The sequence below is a fragment of the Antedon bifida genome, chromosome 3, assembly GCF_963402885.1.
Source record: "Antedon bifida chromosome 3, ecAntBifi1.1, whole genome shotgun sequence".
Classification (NCBI taxonomy): Eukaryota; Metazoa; Echinodermata; class Crinoidea; order Comatulida; family Antedonidae; genus Antedon; species Antedon bifida.
The window spans coordinates 3,506,900-3,525,696 of NC_136228.1; the positions used below are offsets into that span (position 1 = coordinate 3,506,900).

The 18,797-nt window shown below is 30.0% G+C and overlaps 1 protein-coding gene across 1 annotated transcript in view; it reads left to right on the forward strand.

Moving 5' to 3' along the window:
- The first annotated feature begins 4,228 nt into the window (after nucleotides 1–4,228).
- LOC144838080 (uncharacterized) overlaps nucleotides 4,229–18,797 on the forward strand; it is a 67,349-nt gene continuing 52,780 nt past the window's right edge. Inside the window, exons 1-20 of the mRNA XM_078693439.1 lie at nucleotides 4,229–4,420; nucleotides 4,709–4,798; nucleotides 4,936–5,115; nucleotides 5,326–5,577; nucleotides 6,867–7,061; nucleotides 7,415–7,609; nucleotides 7,852–8,157; nucleotides 8,332–8,382; nucleotides 8,739–8,955; nucleotides 9,395–9,563; nucleotides 9,692–9,777; nucleotides 10,576–10,643; nucleotides 10,826–11,084; nucleotides 12,348–12,478; nucleotides 13,121–13,210; nucleotides 15,777–15,920; nucleotides 16,421–16,663; nucleotides 16,964–17,152; nucleotides 17,701–17,901; nucleotides 18,208–18,522. Of these exons, the coding sequence (XP_078549565.1) occupies nucleotides 4,229–4,420; nucleotides 4,709–4,798; nucleotides 4,936–5,115; nucleotides 5,326–5,577; nucleotides 6,867–7,061; nucleotides 7,415–7,609; nucleotides 7,852–8,157; nucleotides 8,332–8,382; nucleotides 8,739–8,955; nucleotides 9,395–9,563; nucleotides 9,692–9,777; nucleotides 10,576–10,643; nucleotides 10,826–11,084; nucleotides 12,348–12,478; nucleotides 13,121–13,210; nucleotides 15,777–15,920; nucleotides 16,421–16,663; nucleotides 16,964–17,152; nucleotides 17,701–17,901; nucleotides 18,208–18,522 (3,573 nt within the window). The remainder of the gene's footprint in view (nucleotides 4,421–4,708; nucleotides 4,799–4,935; nucleotides 5,116–5,325; nucleotides 5,578–6,866; nucleotides 7,062–7,414; nucleotides 7,610–7,851; nucleotides 8,158–8,331; nucleotides 8,383–8,738; nucleotides 8,956–9,394; nucleotides 9,564–9,691; nucleotides 9,778–10,575; nucleotides 10,644–10,825; nucleotides 11,085–12,347; nucleotides 12,479–13,120; nucleotides 13,211–15,776; nucleotides 15,921–16,420; nucleotides 16,664–16,963; nucleotides 17,153–17,700; nucleotides 17,902–18,207; nucleotides 18,523–18,797) is intronic.

Consider the following 18,797-nt stretch of genomic DNA (forward strand, 5'->3'; position numbering starts at 1 on the left):
TAAATTATCAAAATATCATCAGATTCCAATAGGATATCATCATGACTTGTGAAAGTGGTGGGAAATAAAATATGTGAACTATAAAATGTGCTGGTGTAAACATTTTATGGAATAATGGTTTTGCTTTTTATAAATAGAAAACAATTTGGAGCTTTAAAGAGGCACATGTCTGAATTAAATGTCCACTGCCCACAATAGAAGTGGAAAATAATCATAGTAAATACTAAGAATTCTACCACTTACAAATTCATAAACATGTTAGTAAATGTTCATATTTATAATTTGGTTATATATGTTACACAAATACATGGAAATTAATCTAATGCAATTTATTCTTTACAGATGACAGCGTAAATACATTGAAATGGCAGATTCACAAGGTAATTTTCAAGTTCAAATCCAAATAAGTCTAAATTTATTGATGACGGTTTTATAGTCTTAATATAAAGAAGAAATGAATATATAAAATAGTTGACAATTTGTTTAGTACAGTTCAATTATATTTATATACCTGTATCTATGTATGTATTTAGGAATGTATTATATTGTTAAAGTCCTATTTCATACAATTGAAAAATGTATATATAGTAAATTATGATAAAAAGAGAGAAACAATGCACTGCCTAAGTAGATCGCTTCGAATGTCCTCTCGCGGATGGTCTTTAAGTCTGGCTGGGTGGCCTAGCTAGGCTTAGTTTTGTAGGTCTAGCTGGTAAATATCGGTAATGTACGAACACTGTACGTTAGCTATAGGCCTAGCCCGATGTTGTCTAGTTGCTGCATTAATTGTCTTTCTGTTTTTGCCAGAATCCGTTAATATAGATTGGGGAAAACCCAGTATTTTCGCTGAAAAGTTACGATTCTTCCATTTTGTTTTGGCCTTCACGATTTATTATCAAAAGTGGGAGAATCACAAAAAAATATCAATATCAATCCACGTGCAATGCATGTTGGGATTTATGGCGGGCTGCTTAAATTATATAGAATCAACTTATTTTTCTCATTTTCATCACAACAGGACTATTATGGTATTCATTGTAGTATGTAGTTTGTGACCTTAAATTAGATCTAAAAAACGTAGGGAATGGGACTTTAATTCAAATGTATTTGATGATTATTGATAAATAATTTTGAAAGAGTAAAAAATACAAAATTGACTACAAATGAAATGTCATTCTTCATGCCATTGAATAATAATTAGGATAGCATAATCTTGAAGATCATTGCTATCACCATTTTAGCCTAATTTGGTACATTTTATTTTATTTGTACAGATAATTAATAAAGAAAACTGAAAATAAATAAACTAAAAAATAACATTCACTTTTCCTTATATTGTGTATACAAATAAAGCGTGGAAAAAATGAATAAAAAGAATAATTGTAATTTGCATCACAAATAAAACAAAACAAAAACATCCAAAATACTATAATGATGAATAGAACAAGTTTGTAGCTTTGTATTTTATTGATGATTAATTTTATTTGAGTTATTGAAAAATATATATACTATACTTATATATATAATCTTATTTAATCAGCTGAAAAGGATATTCCATCTGCTCGTGGTGCAGAGGTTAAGAAAGCGTACATTAAGGCCTTGAAAGACGGATCTGTCAAAGTTAATCTTGGGACTCTTAAAGTAATTGGACAGGAAGGAGTGGGTAAAACATGCCTTATCAATGCCTTACTTGGAAAACAGTAAGTACTACTGTAGTTAAGTACAGGGAAATGAACATTAGAAATATGTGAGTCAACTAAAGATTACAAACTAGCCATTTATTTCACAGGGCAGATCCAAGATTTTTTAAATGGAAGAGAGTTAATAACTTCTTTGGCACATATAATAATATTGATAGTCTGTCATGTCATAATATTAAAAAGTTCATAATTTCATCTTAACTCTTAAAAGGGGCAGTGCACACCCCTAGTACCCCTTGTTTCAATAAACCACTGTTTCAATAAACTACTGTTTCAATAAACCACTTATTATTACCACTTTTTAAATTGTATTAAAGTGTCACAATTTGAATACTGATTTCAAATGATGTTTACTTCAGATTTGAAACAAACCATCCAGTTACAGATGGAATAGCAGTGATAAGAACAGCAAGCACAACATGGACAGAGGCTAAAGCTGATAGTGGTAAACATGAATACATTTAGCATTGTTATTATTATCCTTATCATTATAAACACATAAGTGGTGTTCACATCAAACTATGGCTAGTTAATTTAACTAGATTATCTATATGATAATTTGGATGTGAACGCTCAATTATGTCCGGATGATGGTTTTTTTTCTGGACAATTATTGCTGCTTGGATTTAGTCCAAGGATAGTCCGTTATTTTATGAGGGTAATCCAATTAACAACCCAGCAGGTGGCCTTCAAACTCATTTTCACCAATGAGATTGAAGTATTTTTTAACCCAATTGACCATTATTATTGACATTATTATGGTCATTTTCATATTTAACATTTGAATTGCAAAGAATATGGCTATTCTTTTGTACCCCCATAAAATGTCCTAAAAATTAAATGAACTATATCTGACGAGGACAGAGGTCTAATACTGTAGATAGGCCTGCAATATTTACTGAAAAGTAGAATACAAAATTTAACAAACACAGAAAGTAAAATGACCAATTGTTTGTAATCACAAGTTAAAAATAACAACATACAGGATAAATTAAAAAAGAGGTGATTTTACTCGGTCAATAACATCGTACTCGAAGAAATATATGATTTACGAGCCTCGAAGCAGTAGTCATGTGATGCAGTTTCAACCAATCACGTTTACGTATTTACATGGGCTATGTAATATATATATTCCTTTAGTATCCAATCGAGTTCGAACAATACCATGAAAGGCCCAGTGGTCTATTGGTTAGGACATCTGCATATCAAGTTGAAGGTTCCGGGTTCGAATCTCGGTTGGGGTGACTTTTTCTCATTTTTACAGATTTCCTCATCTTATTGTTTCAAATTAATTAAATTTCAGTATATCACCGGGCAGTTTAGAATTCATGTTCTGTGCCTGATGTGTTATATATATATATTAATATTTTTAAGTGTTGAGTGAAAAAATATTGCGCTACAGGTACTGAAGCTATTATATTTGATAGAACAGTAGTAAAGATGTAATTCAGGCTATTGAGCAAAATAAGGGGTAAACATGGGCAGAGGCTAATGCTGGTAGTGGTAATCATAAATAAAAATTAGCATATTACTCTTAATGGAAATGTGGAATGGAATTCAATAAATACATACAACCGTTGTATGGTGTCAACAGTCATATTTTCACATACGTAACAATTGTTACTCTCTTTATAACACGCAAGTTACTGTATGTTACATTTTTTGATTATGTACTGTAATTGTAATTTTACATTGACAGTGGTAAAATATCCAAAGTATAGTCACATATCAATGTATGTGTTGCACTAATATGTACACACTGTCTTTTTTTATCCACAGGTAATCCTTCAAATCAGTATACAAAAATGGTCACTGACAAATTGAGAGCAAAGAAAACTATAAACGTATGTCAGTAATAGTGTAATAAAAACATAAAATTAATTAGACTTAGACTTTTCTACTATTCCAAAACCAGTCACTCACATAAGGAGTCTTTCCTAAATAAATAATGAGGCATTATGAGCAGCTAATTTATTTATTTCTAATGTTTCTTTTTCTTTTTAAATCATTTTATAATCTTTTTGGGTAAATAATATTAATTTTTCTCCAGTATTAAATGTAGACAGTATTTAGTTAAACAACATTTATTTTTATCCTTTTATTGTTTTTTATTGTTTGTGACAGGTTGACATGGAACCACTTGATGATAATGATGATGATAATGATATTGTTGACAGCAATGATGATGACAACAATGATGATTACAACAATGATGGTATGAAACTTTCCTTAATTTCTAATCTATTTCATTTTATAATAAGTCTTACATTTATCAGTTAGTTGAAATATTGAAATTATGTAATCAGAGTCAGAGAGAATTTTGAGGCAACCAATTATGGTGTCAGTCATACTTTTCTACCTCTTAATATGACAATGACAACTAAAACTATAATGATGACACCAACAATGAAACAACTATACATGAAAATTACAACAATTATGATAATGAGGACAATTAAAACAATACTCTTGGCAATGAATTTTACAATAGAATGATTAACTGTGATAATTAAACTACTAAATTAATGATGCTTGTTATTTTGTTTGAAGTGACCACTACAGGTATTGATACAGCTACTGAAGCTATCCCAATTGATACAGAACAGCAGTTAGATAAAGATGTAATCAGGAAATTGGAGGAAATTAAGGAGGAGCATTTGGAAGAAACATTCAACATCTGGGATCATGGGGGAGAATACATATACCATGGTCTACAGCGTGTAAGTTATGATTGTATTTGCTTTGAATAAAGGTTGTAAGTCCATGGACATATTATTCTTCAATGTAATAACAACATTGATTATTTACGCAGTGCTCAAATACTTATTTTACAATTTTTGTAACAATATTTATTTACTACACTGTTAATTTTTAATAGAAAACAATTGCACTTGATAAAAAGATCTTGGTCTTTGAGTATTGAAGTTTTTTAATCAGAAATTGTTATCTGAGAAACTTCCTTTTAGGGATCAATTACAGAGTGAAATAATATTTGTATTTTTTTCTAGATGTTCATGACATCGGAAGCACTTTATGTTGTAGTGTTTGATCTCAGTAAACCTCTCGATGATCCTGCCATTGTCATAGATTCTACTGGAGTAAGTATTTTAAGACAATGTAAGGTATTGTGATTAAAAATACCTACCAGATCAGTGAGACGATTAAGAAAAACATCTAATAACTATTTCATTTTATTTTAATCAAATAAAGATATAATAATAATTTTTTTTTATAGAAAAGGCGTCGTCATCATTGGACCAATCTCCAGTTCATATTATCTTACATCCAGACAGTTTATTCTCATAGTCGTATTGTGGGAAAAAACAAAGAAAAGGGAGTTCACAAACCAACTATCCTTATTGTGGGTACACATAAGGGTAAGCTTGGTAAGACTGAAGAAGAACAAAATGTTGAGGTTAATACTTCCATTATTAAAATTAATCAATCAATTTCTGTTCTAAAAGCTAATGTAAAGAAACTATGACTACTAGAATACTGTATCGAATACATGTATATCAGAAATTCTCATATGAATGTATTTAATACAGTAGTCTTGTAGTCTGTGAAGTATTTATATATCATTTAAAAGAACATGTTTTCATTTTTTTAAATTGTTTACAACCAGGCAAAGAAGGCCTTTAAACAGATTCGAGATGCACTTAAACATAAAGTGTATGAAAAACATGTGTATCACCAATATTTTGCCGTTGAAAACAGCCAAGAAACTACAGATAAGAGCTTTAGTGATCTCAAACAAGTTATTGATACACTTATGACTGCTTTAGAGAAAGAAGTTCCTTTAAAGTGGATGCGTTTTCGATGTGATCTACAAAATCTAAGAAAAGAAAAACACATTTCTTTGTATCCTTTAGGAGAGGTAAGTTTTATTAACATCATTTTTTGTTTCAACCCAATATACAGGTATTTATTATATTTATTACTAAAAGAAGCCAGTGAAGGAGAGGGATAACCAGTTCAAATGCACTTCTATAAAAACCCAAACCATATTTGCATTGATTAATTTTTAAAAAGTCAAGAAAACATTAATTATTTACAAAATTCAAATGTATCTAGGCCTAGAAATATTCATAATAAGACATGAAATAGTAAATAAAAATGTTTTTTATTCTAGACATTATCAGTAAATAGTTAAATATTTTGGCACATATGGCATTTCATATGCTTTCATACAACAATGTGATGTGTCCAAATATGGTAGTGGTATGCCCAAAGATGGTTGTGATAACATATAAAAGACAATAACTACAGCTTTGGGGCAAGTCAAAATTGTTTTATTGAGCTAAAATTATGTAGATTGACAATTGACACATAAACAAATGGAAACCAATTGTGCAAACATCAACAGACAGTAATATTAACCTATTTTTATTATATTATTATGAAACTTATTTATATAACACCAATTGTTTTATATTGTTTGATGGAGGTTTGTATGGCGAAATCAAATGTATATATCAAGTTTGCGGTACACCACGTATATATAGTTCTGTATTTGATCAATATACTTTGGGTCGTCCTCAGGAGTGAGAATGCTTTGTGATAATTGTATTGTTGTTATTGATTTTCCACATACAGATACAGAACAACATCAAATTCATAATGAAAAAAGAGTGGTGTGGTTGCAAATATTAACAAACAAACAAAACAAATAAATGCACCTCTGTTGAATAAGAATGAAATTTAAAATCTAAACAAACTTTTTATTCATTTTTATATTCGAAATTGTGAAAAAGTCAGTCTCTCCATCTGGTGGTAGTACTTTTGCTTCTGTATTTTTGTATATTATTTTGATTGCGTTTACAATGCGCTTTGGGATTCCATAATGCTTCAAATATTTCAAACAATCTTTTTCGATTAATAGAGTCAAATGCACGCTTAAAGACGACAAAAAACATGTGTCCAATATATTGTAAAATTTGTAAAATTCACTTTATATCTGTTGAATTATGAAACTTGTTTTACAACATTGCATGCTGTCAAATATAGAAATTAGGGGTTGCGGACACTCTTGTGTTATGGCGCACTGTTGCTGTCGCGAACCCCTTGACTGATTGTGTCGAATAAATAAATGAAATGGAAAATAATAAGAGTTTATTTACATAAATGTTACAAAAAATTCTGATCTTGAAATATTTTATTCTTTAGCTGAAAGTGCTGGCAAGCAAGAATGGTATTGTTGACCAATTGGAACTATCAGTCCTGCTTCACTTCCTGTATGATCTTGGTGAAATTGTTTACATGCCTGACAAGGAATTATTAAGAAATCAAGTGTTGCTAGATCCAATGCAACTGGTTGAAATTGTTACTGTATTTGTAACAGTCATTCCACCAAAGTTTCCAGTAAGTACAGTAGGCCCATGTAGTTTTCAAATTGTAAATATGTGTTTGTGGTGCCCTATGCAAGTTCGGTGCAGTTCCTTGTTCCTTGTGAAAACATTATTTTTGATCATAGTACTTAAGAATTATTTTTTGGTTTAGAAGTCTGCATTTAAGAGGGTTTTTGATAAACTTGACAAGGGCATACTGGAAGAAGAGTTGTTGTTGTTGTTAGATGTGTATGGGCTAAACTATGTCATTTCATCTATAAGTATTTATCCATATTATGTTTTTTTTTTAAACATAATTCCTGCATCCCCTTCAGATTATAACACAAAATTATAAGTATGGCTAGTAGTGGTGTTTTTTTTTTTTAGCTTCCCATGTTTAGGAAAGCTTTTAATAATCTTGACAAGGGCATACTAGAGGAAGACTTGTTGCGAAAATTATGGAGAGCGAGTAACGTTGACAACGGAAAGAATTTTGAGTTACTTGTAGCACTGATGATTCAATTAGGTTTCATTTGTGAGAGGAAGACAACCAGCAGCCAAGATGTGGCAAGTAAATCTACAGTAGGTTTTATTCAGTTATCTTTTCTAACATGTTATATTTTGTATGGAAGATTATGTAAAAAAATAATGTTTTGGGGATGATACATAATTGGTGAAATTTTAAATAAAATTTCAAAATATTTGTAGGCTTATGACATATTTTGGTTAAACATCCTGCTGAAAGATGATTTTATCATGTACAGGAAATGATCTTTACTTATTAAAAGAAATCTAAATGGCATTTTACAAATCAACAATTTCAGGAATCTGTTGGAAAGAGATCATTTTATGTGCCACTACGCCTGGCGGCTTTCAAGACATCAAGTGAAGTGAAACCAGTACCTGATGATTCACAATCTATCAGTATCTATTACGACTTTAAGGGATATCTGCCAGATGTATTGTTTCCGTACATGATTATTGATTTCCTCAACAAATTTCAAAAGAAAGGAGTTGACCCAATACTCTTGTATAATCATGCTGTACTTTACTTAGACCAAGATCATCATGTGACTTTATCTCTTGTCAAACTTGTGACTAAGAAGAATGAGCAAAAGTTATTGTTAAAGGTATGACAGATTCTCCAATGAAATATTGCTATTTGAATGTTTAATATTTTTGATTGATTTGATTCTGCAATTATCATAAATGATCTTATTTTGAGTTTTATATTCATTGTTGAATTTATTTTCATTATTATAAATTTAGGATATAGAAATGTCACAACTAAGTTTTCTTTTCAGATGACAGCAAGTTTTGGTAATGAGGAACCTTCCTCTGAAGCTTGTAAAAAGGTTTGTAACAACCATTTGTTGATTACTATATGAATAATTGTTTGACATTACAAGATATTAACAATAATTAATTATATCAAATAAAAACAAAGAGTTTGCTTTCTGCTATTTGTTTAACGAAATGATGCCAGTAATAAGTATTAAAATTGTATTTTTGTTGTCAAAAGTCAATGAAAACTTTTTGGGGGCCGCATACAGGAAGTAATTTAAAAACAGAAGATCTTTAATGTGTACTACTGATTCAAAAGCATATATTTGATATACAATATTATTCTTATTGTGTGTCTTAAATTGTCAATTTGCAGTGTGCTGTACATTATGTTGTTAGAAATCAACATTCAATTTTATATCTTTAGGCATTGTCAGCGGTTGAGATGTCATTTGAACTTTCTAAAGATGGTGGTAGAAGAGGGATTCAGTTTGAGAGATGCATACTTTGTGACAAGTGTAGTGATACATTAGGAAAGAAGCATATTCAAATTCTTGAGGATCTCCAGCATGAGAAGTTGCCATGTAATAAAGATGGCAAGCTTGTTGAGATGGATGTGGCACGTTACAAGAGACTATTTGGAAGTAAGAATAATAATACAGTAGTAATATAACAAATGTACAGCATACTGTATCCTTTAATACATAATATTAGTTAATAAATCCCTTAAAGGCATTGAATCAATATTGTTTTGCAGTATGTTGTCTTATACACATCATTTTTAATTTGTGGTAGAGTAGTTGCAAAAGTTATGGTAACATTGCTAGATGATCATAACATTCTGTGGTTGTACAATTTTCTAATTGAATCCATAATCTCTTACTTGAGAGATAAGTGATATAATGCAATTTTTTTCCAAAGAATTAAATGTCTGAGATGTTTATGTCTACATTTCTAAAAATTGAATTTTTTATCATCTCGGTGTTGGCACTATAGTTTAGCCACACACACTCTAAACATTTGAATGCTGATGTTTATTGATTTAATTTAAAATAATGTACATGTAAATCTGATTTTTATCAGTGCAAAAGAATATTCCATCGGCTATTGCTGCTCAGAGTCCAGAAATCATATTAGAGTATTTTAAAGCCTTGAAAGAGGGATCTGTCCCTGTCAATCTTGGAATGCTTAAAGTGATTGGGCAAGAAGGAGTGGGCAAAACGTGCCTAGTCAATGCATTACTAGGAAAGAAGTAAGTACTAGTTATTGGTCAACAAACATTATGACAACCAAACTAATGCATAGAAGATAGATTGACATCTGTTAAGTGATTGCCTGATTTAATATAATATATTTAATAATATTATTGATTTACGTCAGATTTCAGAAAAACCATTACGTAACAGATGGCATAGCACAGACTACAACTGTTAGCTCAAAATGGGAAGAAGATAATGCTGATAGTGGTAAACATGATGAATTATTATACAAATAATGAATGTTTATGAGTTGGATGGTGAGAATATTTTATGAGTTAAAAAATTGACTGCTCTATTTTTAATGAGGCAGAGCCGACTCATGAAAAATTCTCTCCATTCAATGAATACAAAATAGTCATTATTTGTTTTATAACACACCTACTTTTATTCAATGTATCTATCAGAAATCATTGACGAATGCTAGGCCAGGAAGATAGATGGGATGTGGAGTAGAACAGTTTTGATGGCACGCACAACAAGTTGATTTTCAAATGCAATCAGCCAACAACATCGTGTGGCAAACATTCTCAAATTGTTTACAAAAAGCTGAGCGTGCATTAGAGCGTGTTTATTATCACCATTAGATATCATTTTCCATTAGGTAGGGTTAATTTCAAATGACACCTGATGTGTAATTAACCTATCAAATTGCAAGAATACTATCAGGTGTGTTATAATATTATCATCTATCCCCATCATCATAGCCACAAACAGTTGCACTTTGCATTTACTTTAATTCTGCTCTCAATCAATCTGGCAACTATGGCATGGTGTCAGCAGTTTAAGTTTTACATAATTTACATTATACCATTGTTATTTACAAGCAAGCTATGTTACCATGTTTTAATGCTACACTGTAGTTTTTTAATGAAATTGAATTACATTAATCAATGAGTTTGACAGTGGTAAAACATCCAGATTATAGTCACATATCAATGTATTCACTGAAATCAAACATACTGTACGATCTACACAAATATGTACACTTTGGTTTTATCCCAACAGGTAATCCTTTAAAACAGTTTGGAAAATTGGTTGCTGACAAACTGAGGAGAGCAAGGTTAAATAGAAATGTATGTCAACAATAATGTAATAAAAATAAATATTAGTGCCTACAGGACATTTCCGCTATCAAACCAACCATAAGTGAATGTTTTTGTTATGAATTTTGAAAGTTTTCTCAAAGCTAATTTAAGTTGGAAAGTAAATGCTATTTTTTTTACACTATTAAAGCTAGACAATATTATTATGTCAGGTTGAAATATCAGCTATAGATGATGACGACCGTGTTGATAGTATTGATAACAATGGTGACAATGATGACCATGGCAATGATGTAACTGATGACAACCACGACAATAATGATGACCATGGCACTGGTGTTAATGATAACAACCACAACAAGAATAATGATGACCCTGGCACTGATGTTAATGATAACAACCACAACAAGAATAATGATGACCATGGCACTGATGTTAATAATCACAACCACAACAATGATGATGACCATGGTTTGTAACTTCTCCTTAATTTATTCTTCCAGTCAATAATACTGATAAAAAGAATATTATTAAGAATTGAGTATTATTGATATTAAAAGCGGTTGACTACAAATATCAACCTATTGTGGCCAAATGTAAACAAAAGGGATTTTCTTCATACTTTGATAATTAATCACACTTTTGGAAAAAATTAATTGTTGCAATGGTAACAATTAACGCCAAACAGCGCCAATTTTACCAATTTGGCATGTGAATTTTGCCCTTAATTAGATATGGCACCTAAAAAAAAAAAAAAATTGTGAATTGTTTTTGTGAAATCTTGCTCTTATGTAAACTTGCATAAAAAAGAAAGGGACTGCCAATTTTAAACGTAATATCCTTTATAGATTAGATCATAGTTCAAGAGTTATTTAGATTTTCTCTCCAATGAAGTACATGGAGACCCAAGTTATTCAATCCAACCCAATATATTTATAGAAAACACAACTTCACCTAGAAGGGACACAGGCCCTACACAGACTGATGAAAGTGGTCTGTTCTGTTGGCCAGAGAAAGATTAACAAAATCAGCAGACAACATATTGTCATTAAGTTCTTGACATTGCCAGAAGTATATGAGTGATAATTTGTTATCACAATTTGAGAGGAAAATGCATTCAAATTAATTGGTATATTTTAGTATAGAACATTATGCGAGTATTCATATTATGACACCAGACATATTAAAGAAAGTATGTAACATCAGGGAAAATTACAATTAATTTTTCCGCGGTCACTCCTTGTGACGAAGGATGGACATAGTAGCCAGGCTGTGGCCAAAATACTTGTCAATATGGGAAAGATTGACAAAAATGTGCGTAATGCAAAAAAAAATGAAAAAAAAAATTGAAAGTTGATTAGAAATTATTTTTAAATTTTAAATGCGGTTGCACGTAACTTACTCTGAAACACGCCATTTTTACTCCACAGAAATGAATTAATTTACTTTTGGTTTTTATGGTATGATCAATCATTGAAATTCATAAAATCATAATTCATAAGTCTGACTTCATTAAAAAATAGGAGGTGTACAACTTCATGTGAAAGTCGATATGTTGACAAAGTTACAAAATATTATGTTTACACGTTTTTGAGAAACGCATGCACAAAAATAGGGTGAAAAGAAAGAAGAAGAATACAGAAAAAAAAAGATGATCTCATACAATTTCAATAATGATAACAAGGACCATTATGATGCAACAATGTTATGAAATAATATTTGTTTTACCTACAGATGAAACTGAAACTCTATTGAATACAGATAAAAATGTACTTCAGAATTTTGAACTAAATGAGAGAGAAACCTATGATACCTTCAACATCTGGGATCATGGGGGACAAATGATGTACCATGGTATACATCGTGTAAGTTATAATTGTATTTGTATTGTAAGTACTTTATATAGTATATAGATATATTTTGGTATTATATTAACATTGATATTTTATCCATATTTCTATAATTACTACACAATCTGTAAACTCTACATAAAGTTGTATTAGTTAATCTTGTTTCCACCTAAAGTAACCTATTTAAATGTAGAAATACATATTTTAGTACAAAAGATCACAATATCTTTCCATGGTACTAATTTATTTTTTTGAAATGCACTACTATTACCTTCCCTACAGTAAAGCCTGATTTTTGTATAATTTTGTCCACATGTCAATACAAACCCTTGGTAAATGTCTCATTTAAACAGTCTACCAAGTGCTATATTTTCAGTAACTCTTAATTTATGGTTTTTGTTTTCAATTTTTACTGGTTCAGGGTATTCATGAATTTGTACTATAAAAAATTTGCTTTATTGGAATGAGTATGAGTCGCATCTAGCTTGGCTAGTTAGTTAAGCCTGATCTGTTTGTCTGGCTGACAACAGGAGCACATATTGCAAAAAAAACTTTTTTCCACCTGCTCCTCCCAAAACAAATTTAGAACTTGACAGCAAACAAACAATTTTTTTTAGGCCTAATTAGTCAAATATTTTATATACATTATTTTTCTAGATGTTCATGACATCAGAAGCACTCTACATTGTAGTGTTTGATCTCAGTAGACCCCTTAATACTCGTGCTACTGTCATTGATTCTACTAGCGTAAGTATTTCAAGATATTGTGATAATAATAATGTATTGTCCCCCAAAAACATGAAAAATGAAGATTAATAAAATCAGACTTTAAATAGCCCATTTTGCAGTTTTAATAAAGTTATTTACTTCTGTAAAAAAAAAATAAATAAATAAGTATTTTACTTATAAAAAGACAAAAGAAATGGTTAATTTTAAACAAAAACTACTGACAGAAAATTTAAGCAGTTTTTTGCTTTAAATTTTTTTTTTTTTTTCGATCCAGTTTTTGGTCAAAGTGAATAACTATTTTTGTAACATTAAAATGACATAATAAAAAAGAAATGTGAAAACAATTTTTGTTTAGGGGGACTGTTGAGCCATGAAATGTGCAAAAATTCACATTTGTGCAAACAACCACATTTATGCAAACATGGCACCCACAAATGTTCAAATCTGTAAACATTTGTAATTCACTAATGTGCAAACATCACGCAGTTATTATGTAAAAACGATTAGTTTTGACGTTAAATGTGCAAAAAGAATTCCTACAAATGTACAAAAAGAATTTCTACAAATTTGCAAAAAGAATTCCTACAAATGTGCAAATTATTTTCTCTTGACGACAGTTATAAACCATGTGTTGTTATGCGCACACCAAATTATTCAACACAGGGGATGTATAAAAAACACACTACCTATACCTAATTACTACAATCATGAGTGACTCTTGAATTAATTTATAATCATTATAATTCTTGAGATTTATAGTACGTTTAGTATATTTAAAGATGTATTGTCCCCCTGAAAAAATAATTCTCACCAAAATTTTTGTTGAATATGCCATTTTAATGTAACATTATGGTTATCCACTTTGACCAAAAATTGGACGGAAAAATGTATTTACCTGAAAAAACTGTAAATTAATTGAATTTAACCATTTATTAGGTTATATGCAATATCATGCATATATATTGATTCTGTCAAAATCTTTATTTATTTATTCTTTCACGATGGGCAATCAAAAATTTAACAAAATCATGTTTGTTTCATATATCAATCATGAATCACAATTAAACAAAATTTGGTACTCATAAATTTCAGGTCATATTTCATCATGTGGCAATACAATTACGTGCGTAGCGCATATAACGCATGCATACGCTCGCTTAACATTTTCAAAATTGTCCAAATTTATTTTAGTTAGAGTACGTTTCAGACAATTTTAAGCGTTTAAAAAATTGCCATGAGTGCATAGATTTGTGCACGCGCACTGCGCATTAAACGTTAATACACACTCTTTTTCCCGATTTCTGTTTTACAACCTTTCTTTAATAATATCATATTTGATTCACTTTTCTAATCGAAAAGTGACAGGCTACGCACGTGTAAGTTAACAAAATGGTGAAAATATGCTAAATTTTAAAATGATTATAGATCGCCAGAATGCTCGGGAACACCTATTTTTCATTTCATTTTCTTGAAGTGTATGTATCATATATGTATGATTTATTGTGAAATTAAGAGAACAAAAGTTGAGTAAGTCTTCATCAATTGCATATTAAATTTTAAAAATTTAATTTCGACAATCAAACAAATTATGACATTTTCTTAGGCCGAAATAACAAACTTTAAAACATTAACTTTCTTCTTTAAAATGTTCATATATTAAAGTTAAAAGTATATAGTTTGACATAGTTTGTCATTGTTTAAAATGTTTAAAGATGTCATCATAGTAAAAAATTATAATTCATTGCGGTATGTAATAATCTATCTGCACCAAAGTGGTCACTGCATAGTAAATACACAGAGGAATCTTTCTACAACTTTTAGTCAGTTGTGTATGGCTCGGTGGCCTGTGCTTGGTGGTCTATGGCATTCAAGGTACCGAGATCGAGTCTCACCTTGGGAAACGAAATAAGATTTTTTTTTATTATTCGTATTGTTTGTTCAATTTGATTTCTTATAATGTATAGATTATACACATGATTTATAATGAAATCTCGATAAAAAGTAACTTATGTCTTTATTATTACTGTATGTAACAAATGTGGTTTATGACATTATACGCAGAGAGATCTTTGATCGGATTGCGATACCGACTATTGTATTTGCGTTAGCAAGATCCTATCCTATTATAAATAATTAAAGATTCTGAGAAAATCAATCAATCAATATATTATTTAAAAAATAATTATCTTTATTTAAATCAATGTATATAACCTAAAATTTGTCATAGTGACGAATTAAATCTAGTTAATATTTGTAATTTTATAAGATAAAAATGTTTTTTTTTTTTTTCCATACAAGTGATTAACTTGATTAAAACTACAAAATAACTAATTCAAATTCTGATTTAATTAATCTTCATTTTTCATGTTTTTGGGGGACAAAACATCTTTAATAGAATTTCGGAGTTTATTTTAATAATTTTATAATTGAGCTTATTCCAAATAATTTGGTCCTTAAATAAATATAGATCTATTGCTGGATGTAAGTTTTGAGAAGGCCATACACATTTTTATGCAATTTCTAAGAGTTTTTGTTACTCTAAACTCTAACTTAAATGTCATTTTAATTGAACATTATTTTGTAGAAAACGCGTACACATCATTGGACCAATCTTCAGTTCATATTATCTTACATCCAGACAGTTTATTCACATAGTCGTATTGTGGAAGATGACAAACCAACTATCCTTATTGTGGGTACACATAAGGGTGAGCTTGGTGATGATGAGGTAATACTATTTCTGTTTATATATTAGGAAGTTTTCGCAGGAGCGCGTAAACGTTAACTTTATTTCCCAACGTGCAACATGCAAGCTCCACTCACTTTGTAAACAAATCGATCTGCTTGTGCGCAAGCATTATGAAAAACTTTAGTTAGATATCGAAACATGGAAGAATCATTACTCATTACATTTCTGCAAAATAATTAAGAAAACAAAAATGGGAAATTTAAATATGTTTTTAATTAAGCCAAACAATAAGAACTGTGCATCACAATATTCTATTTATCATATGCATGATTAAACAAGCCTAGCTAGGTGTAGTATCTAAGGCCAAGGTATTCCATTATTTGTTTTAATAGGAGCAGCGTATGTTGTGTGCGCGACACATGCATTGCGTTCTACACTTCCCGTTGAAATAAAAAAAGAGTATGTTGAGCAACTGTTGGCTGAACTACGTGTCCTTGCAATATATATATAGACAAATTTGAATTGTTTATTATAACCAGGTAAATAAGCTGTTTGATGAGATTTATAAGGCACTTAAAGACAAACCGTATGAAGAACATGTACATCGACCATATTTTGCCATCGAAAACAGCAATGCTGCAGATAAAAGCTTTATTCAACTCAAACAAGAAATTGAGAAACTTATGACAAAATTAAAAAAGCATGTTCCTTTAAAGTGGATGCGTTTTCGATGTAATCTACATGATCTAAGGAAGCCTTTTCCTTTGTATCCTTTAAAAGAGGTAAATGTTGTTTCTTTATTGAATGCCACACTTACATAAGTTGGCTATGCAGATTTTTTTCATGTTTTGAGTTGCAAAAATGTGGTAATGTAATGAACCTATCACAACAATAATGCTTGCTATAGCTTTTGTACGATGTCTTTGTTGTGTAATGTTTCAAGAATTCTTTGAACATGCTCCTTTATATTACACTCTATTATACTACACTAATTTACAAAAAACTATTTTAATGACATTTGGATGTAAAAAATGAATAGAATTTCATAGTGGAATAATACATGACATTCGTTATTTCTTTAGATCAAAATACTGGCTTCTAAGAATGGTATTGTTAGCGAAAGGGAACAGTCAGTGGTGCTTGACTTCTTGTACGATATTGGTGAAATTATTTACATGCCTGACAGGACATTATTAAGAGGTCAAGTGGTGGTAAATCCAAATAGCTTGGTTAACATTGTCACCCAATTTGTAACTGTGGTTCCACCAAAAGTAAGTAGACTCATATCAAATTATAAACAAGTGCTCAATATCATTTCTTTTTCCTTTTTGAAAAAATTGTATTTTCTAAATTCTAGAGGCAAGATAATTTTGAACAGTAAATGCCCGAGAAATCTAAAAAGTTTTCATCCTAGAACTATATGATACCCATCTATGTTTCCTTTGGTAAAAATGATGTTTTCACATGTCAAATCAAATGACATCATGATTAGTAAAAGCAATAATATCGTGACAATACAATGATTTTATTGTTTTTATTTATCATGACATCATTTGATTTGAATTTTAACAATATTATTTTTATCAAAAACAGCATAATAATTATCTTATAGCTCTAGAACAAAAACCATTCTAATTTCATACTTATCTATTTATCATCGCTCGTGGTGGTATAATGTATAAGATTATATGCGATCCTTAAAACTTGTTATTGTGTCTATTTAAAGCAATGATGCGTTGTCATTCTCCTTCAGTTTCTGAATATTCTGTCACTGAACACACAATCACATTTGTGGCTAATTATTGGTGCTTTCTTTTAGCCGACCGAGTTTATAAAGGCTTATCGTAAGCTTGGCAAGGGCATACTAGAGGAAGTCTTGTTGCAAAAATGTTGTAAAGAGTGTAAAGTAGATGTATGCAATGTAGAGAATTTTGAGTTCCTTGTAGAACTGATGATTCAATTAGGTTTTCTTTGTGAGAGGAAGACAACCAGCAGCCAAGATGTGGCAAGTACATCTACAGTAGGTTTTGTTTCTTTTTATTGTTTATGTAAACCATTTTAAAGGGCCAACTGAGACAATTTTTCATTTTTATGCTCTTTACTTTGTATGGCATTTGATGAAATAAATGTTTGTTGAACTTGTTGATAAATTAATAATTTCCAATGTGTGTAATATGATTTGTCTGTGATTTTACTGAATAGTTGATACACAATTTTAGCCTTGAGACATGATTTGTTAAAATTTCTACTAAAAGATATTTTTAACATATAAATTAACTGATCTTTGGTTCTTTTAAATGACATTACACAACTTTATCAATTTCAGGAATCAGATGTAAAGCGATCATTCTTTGTGCCACTACGCTTTGCTTTCAAGACATCACGTAAAGTGAAACCAAAACCTGATGATTCACAATCTATCAGTATCTATTACGACTTTGAGGGATATCTGCCAGACGTTTTGTTTCCATATGTAGTTAATGAATTCCTTTCCAAATTTCAATCTGATGGATTTAAGACAGAACTATCGTGTAATTATGCAGAACTTTACCTCAACGAAATTCATCATGTGACTTTATCTCTTGTTAATTTTGAAACTAAGAAGAATGACTCATCTTTTGAGCAAAAGTTCTTGTTAAAGGTATTGTACAAACTCTAGTGAATATTTAATAAATATCACAAATATATTTTAATTTGATAGAAGTTAAATAAATAAAACAAAACAATAAATATATTATTATTTATTTGCTTATAGTATATATTATTTATTTTATTAAGGTCTTTATATTACCAATTTATTGTCAATTTCATAAATCTGTTAAATTTCAATTCAAAAATTTACTTTTCATAGATACTGTATCAACTCAAATTCTAATATCAATTATTTTGGTTATTTTTTTACAGATGACTATTAAA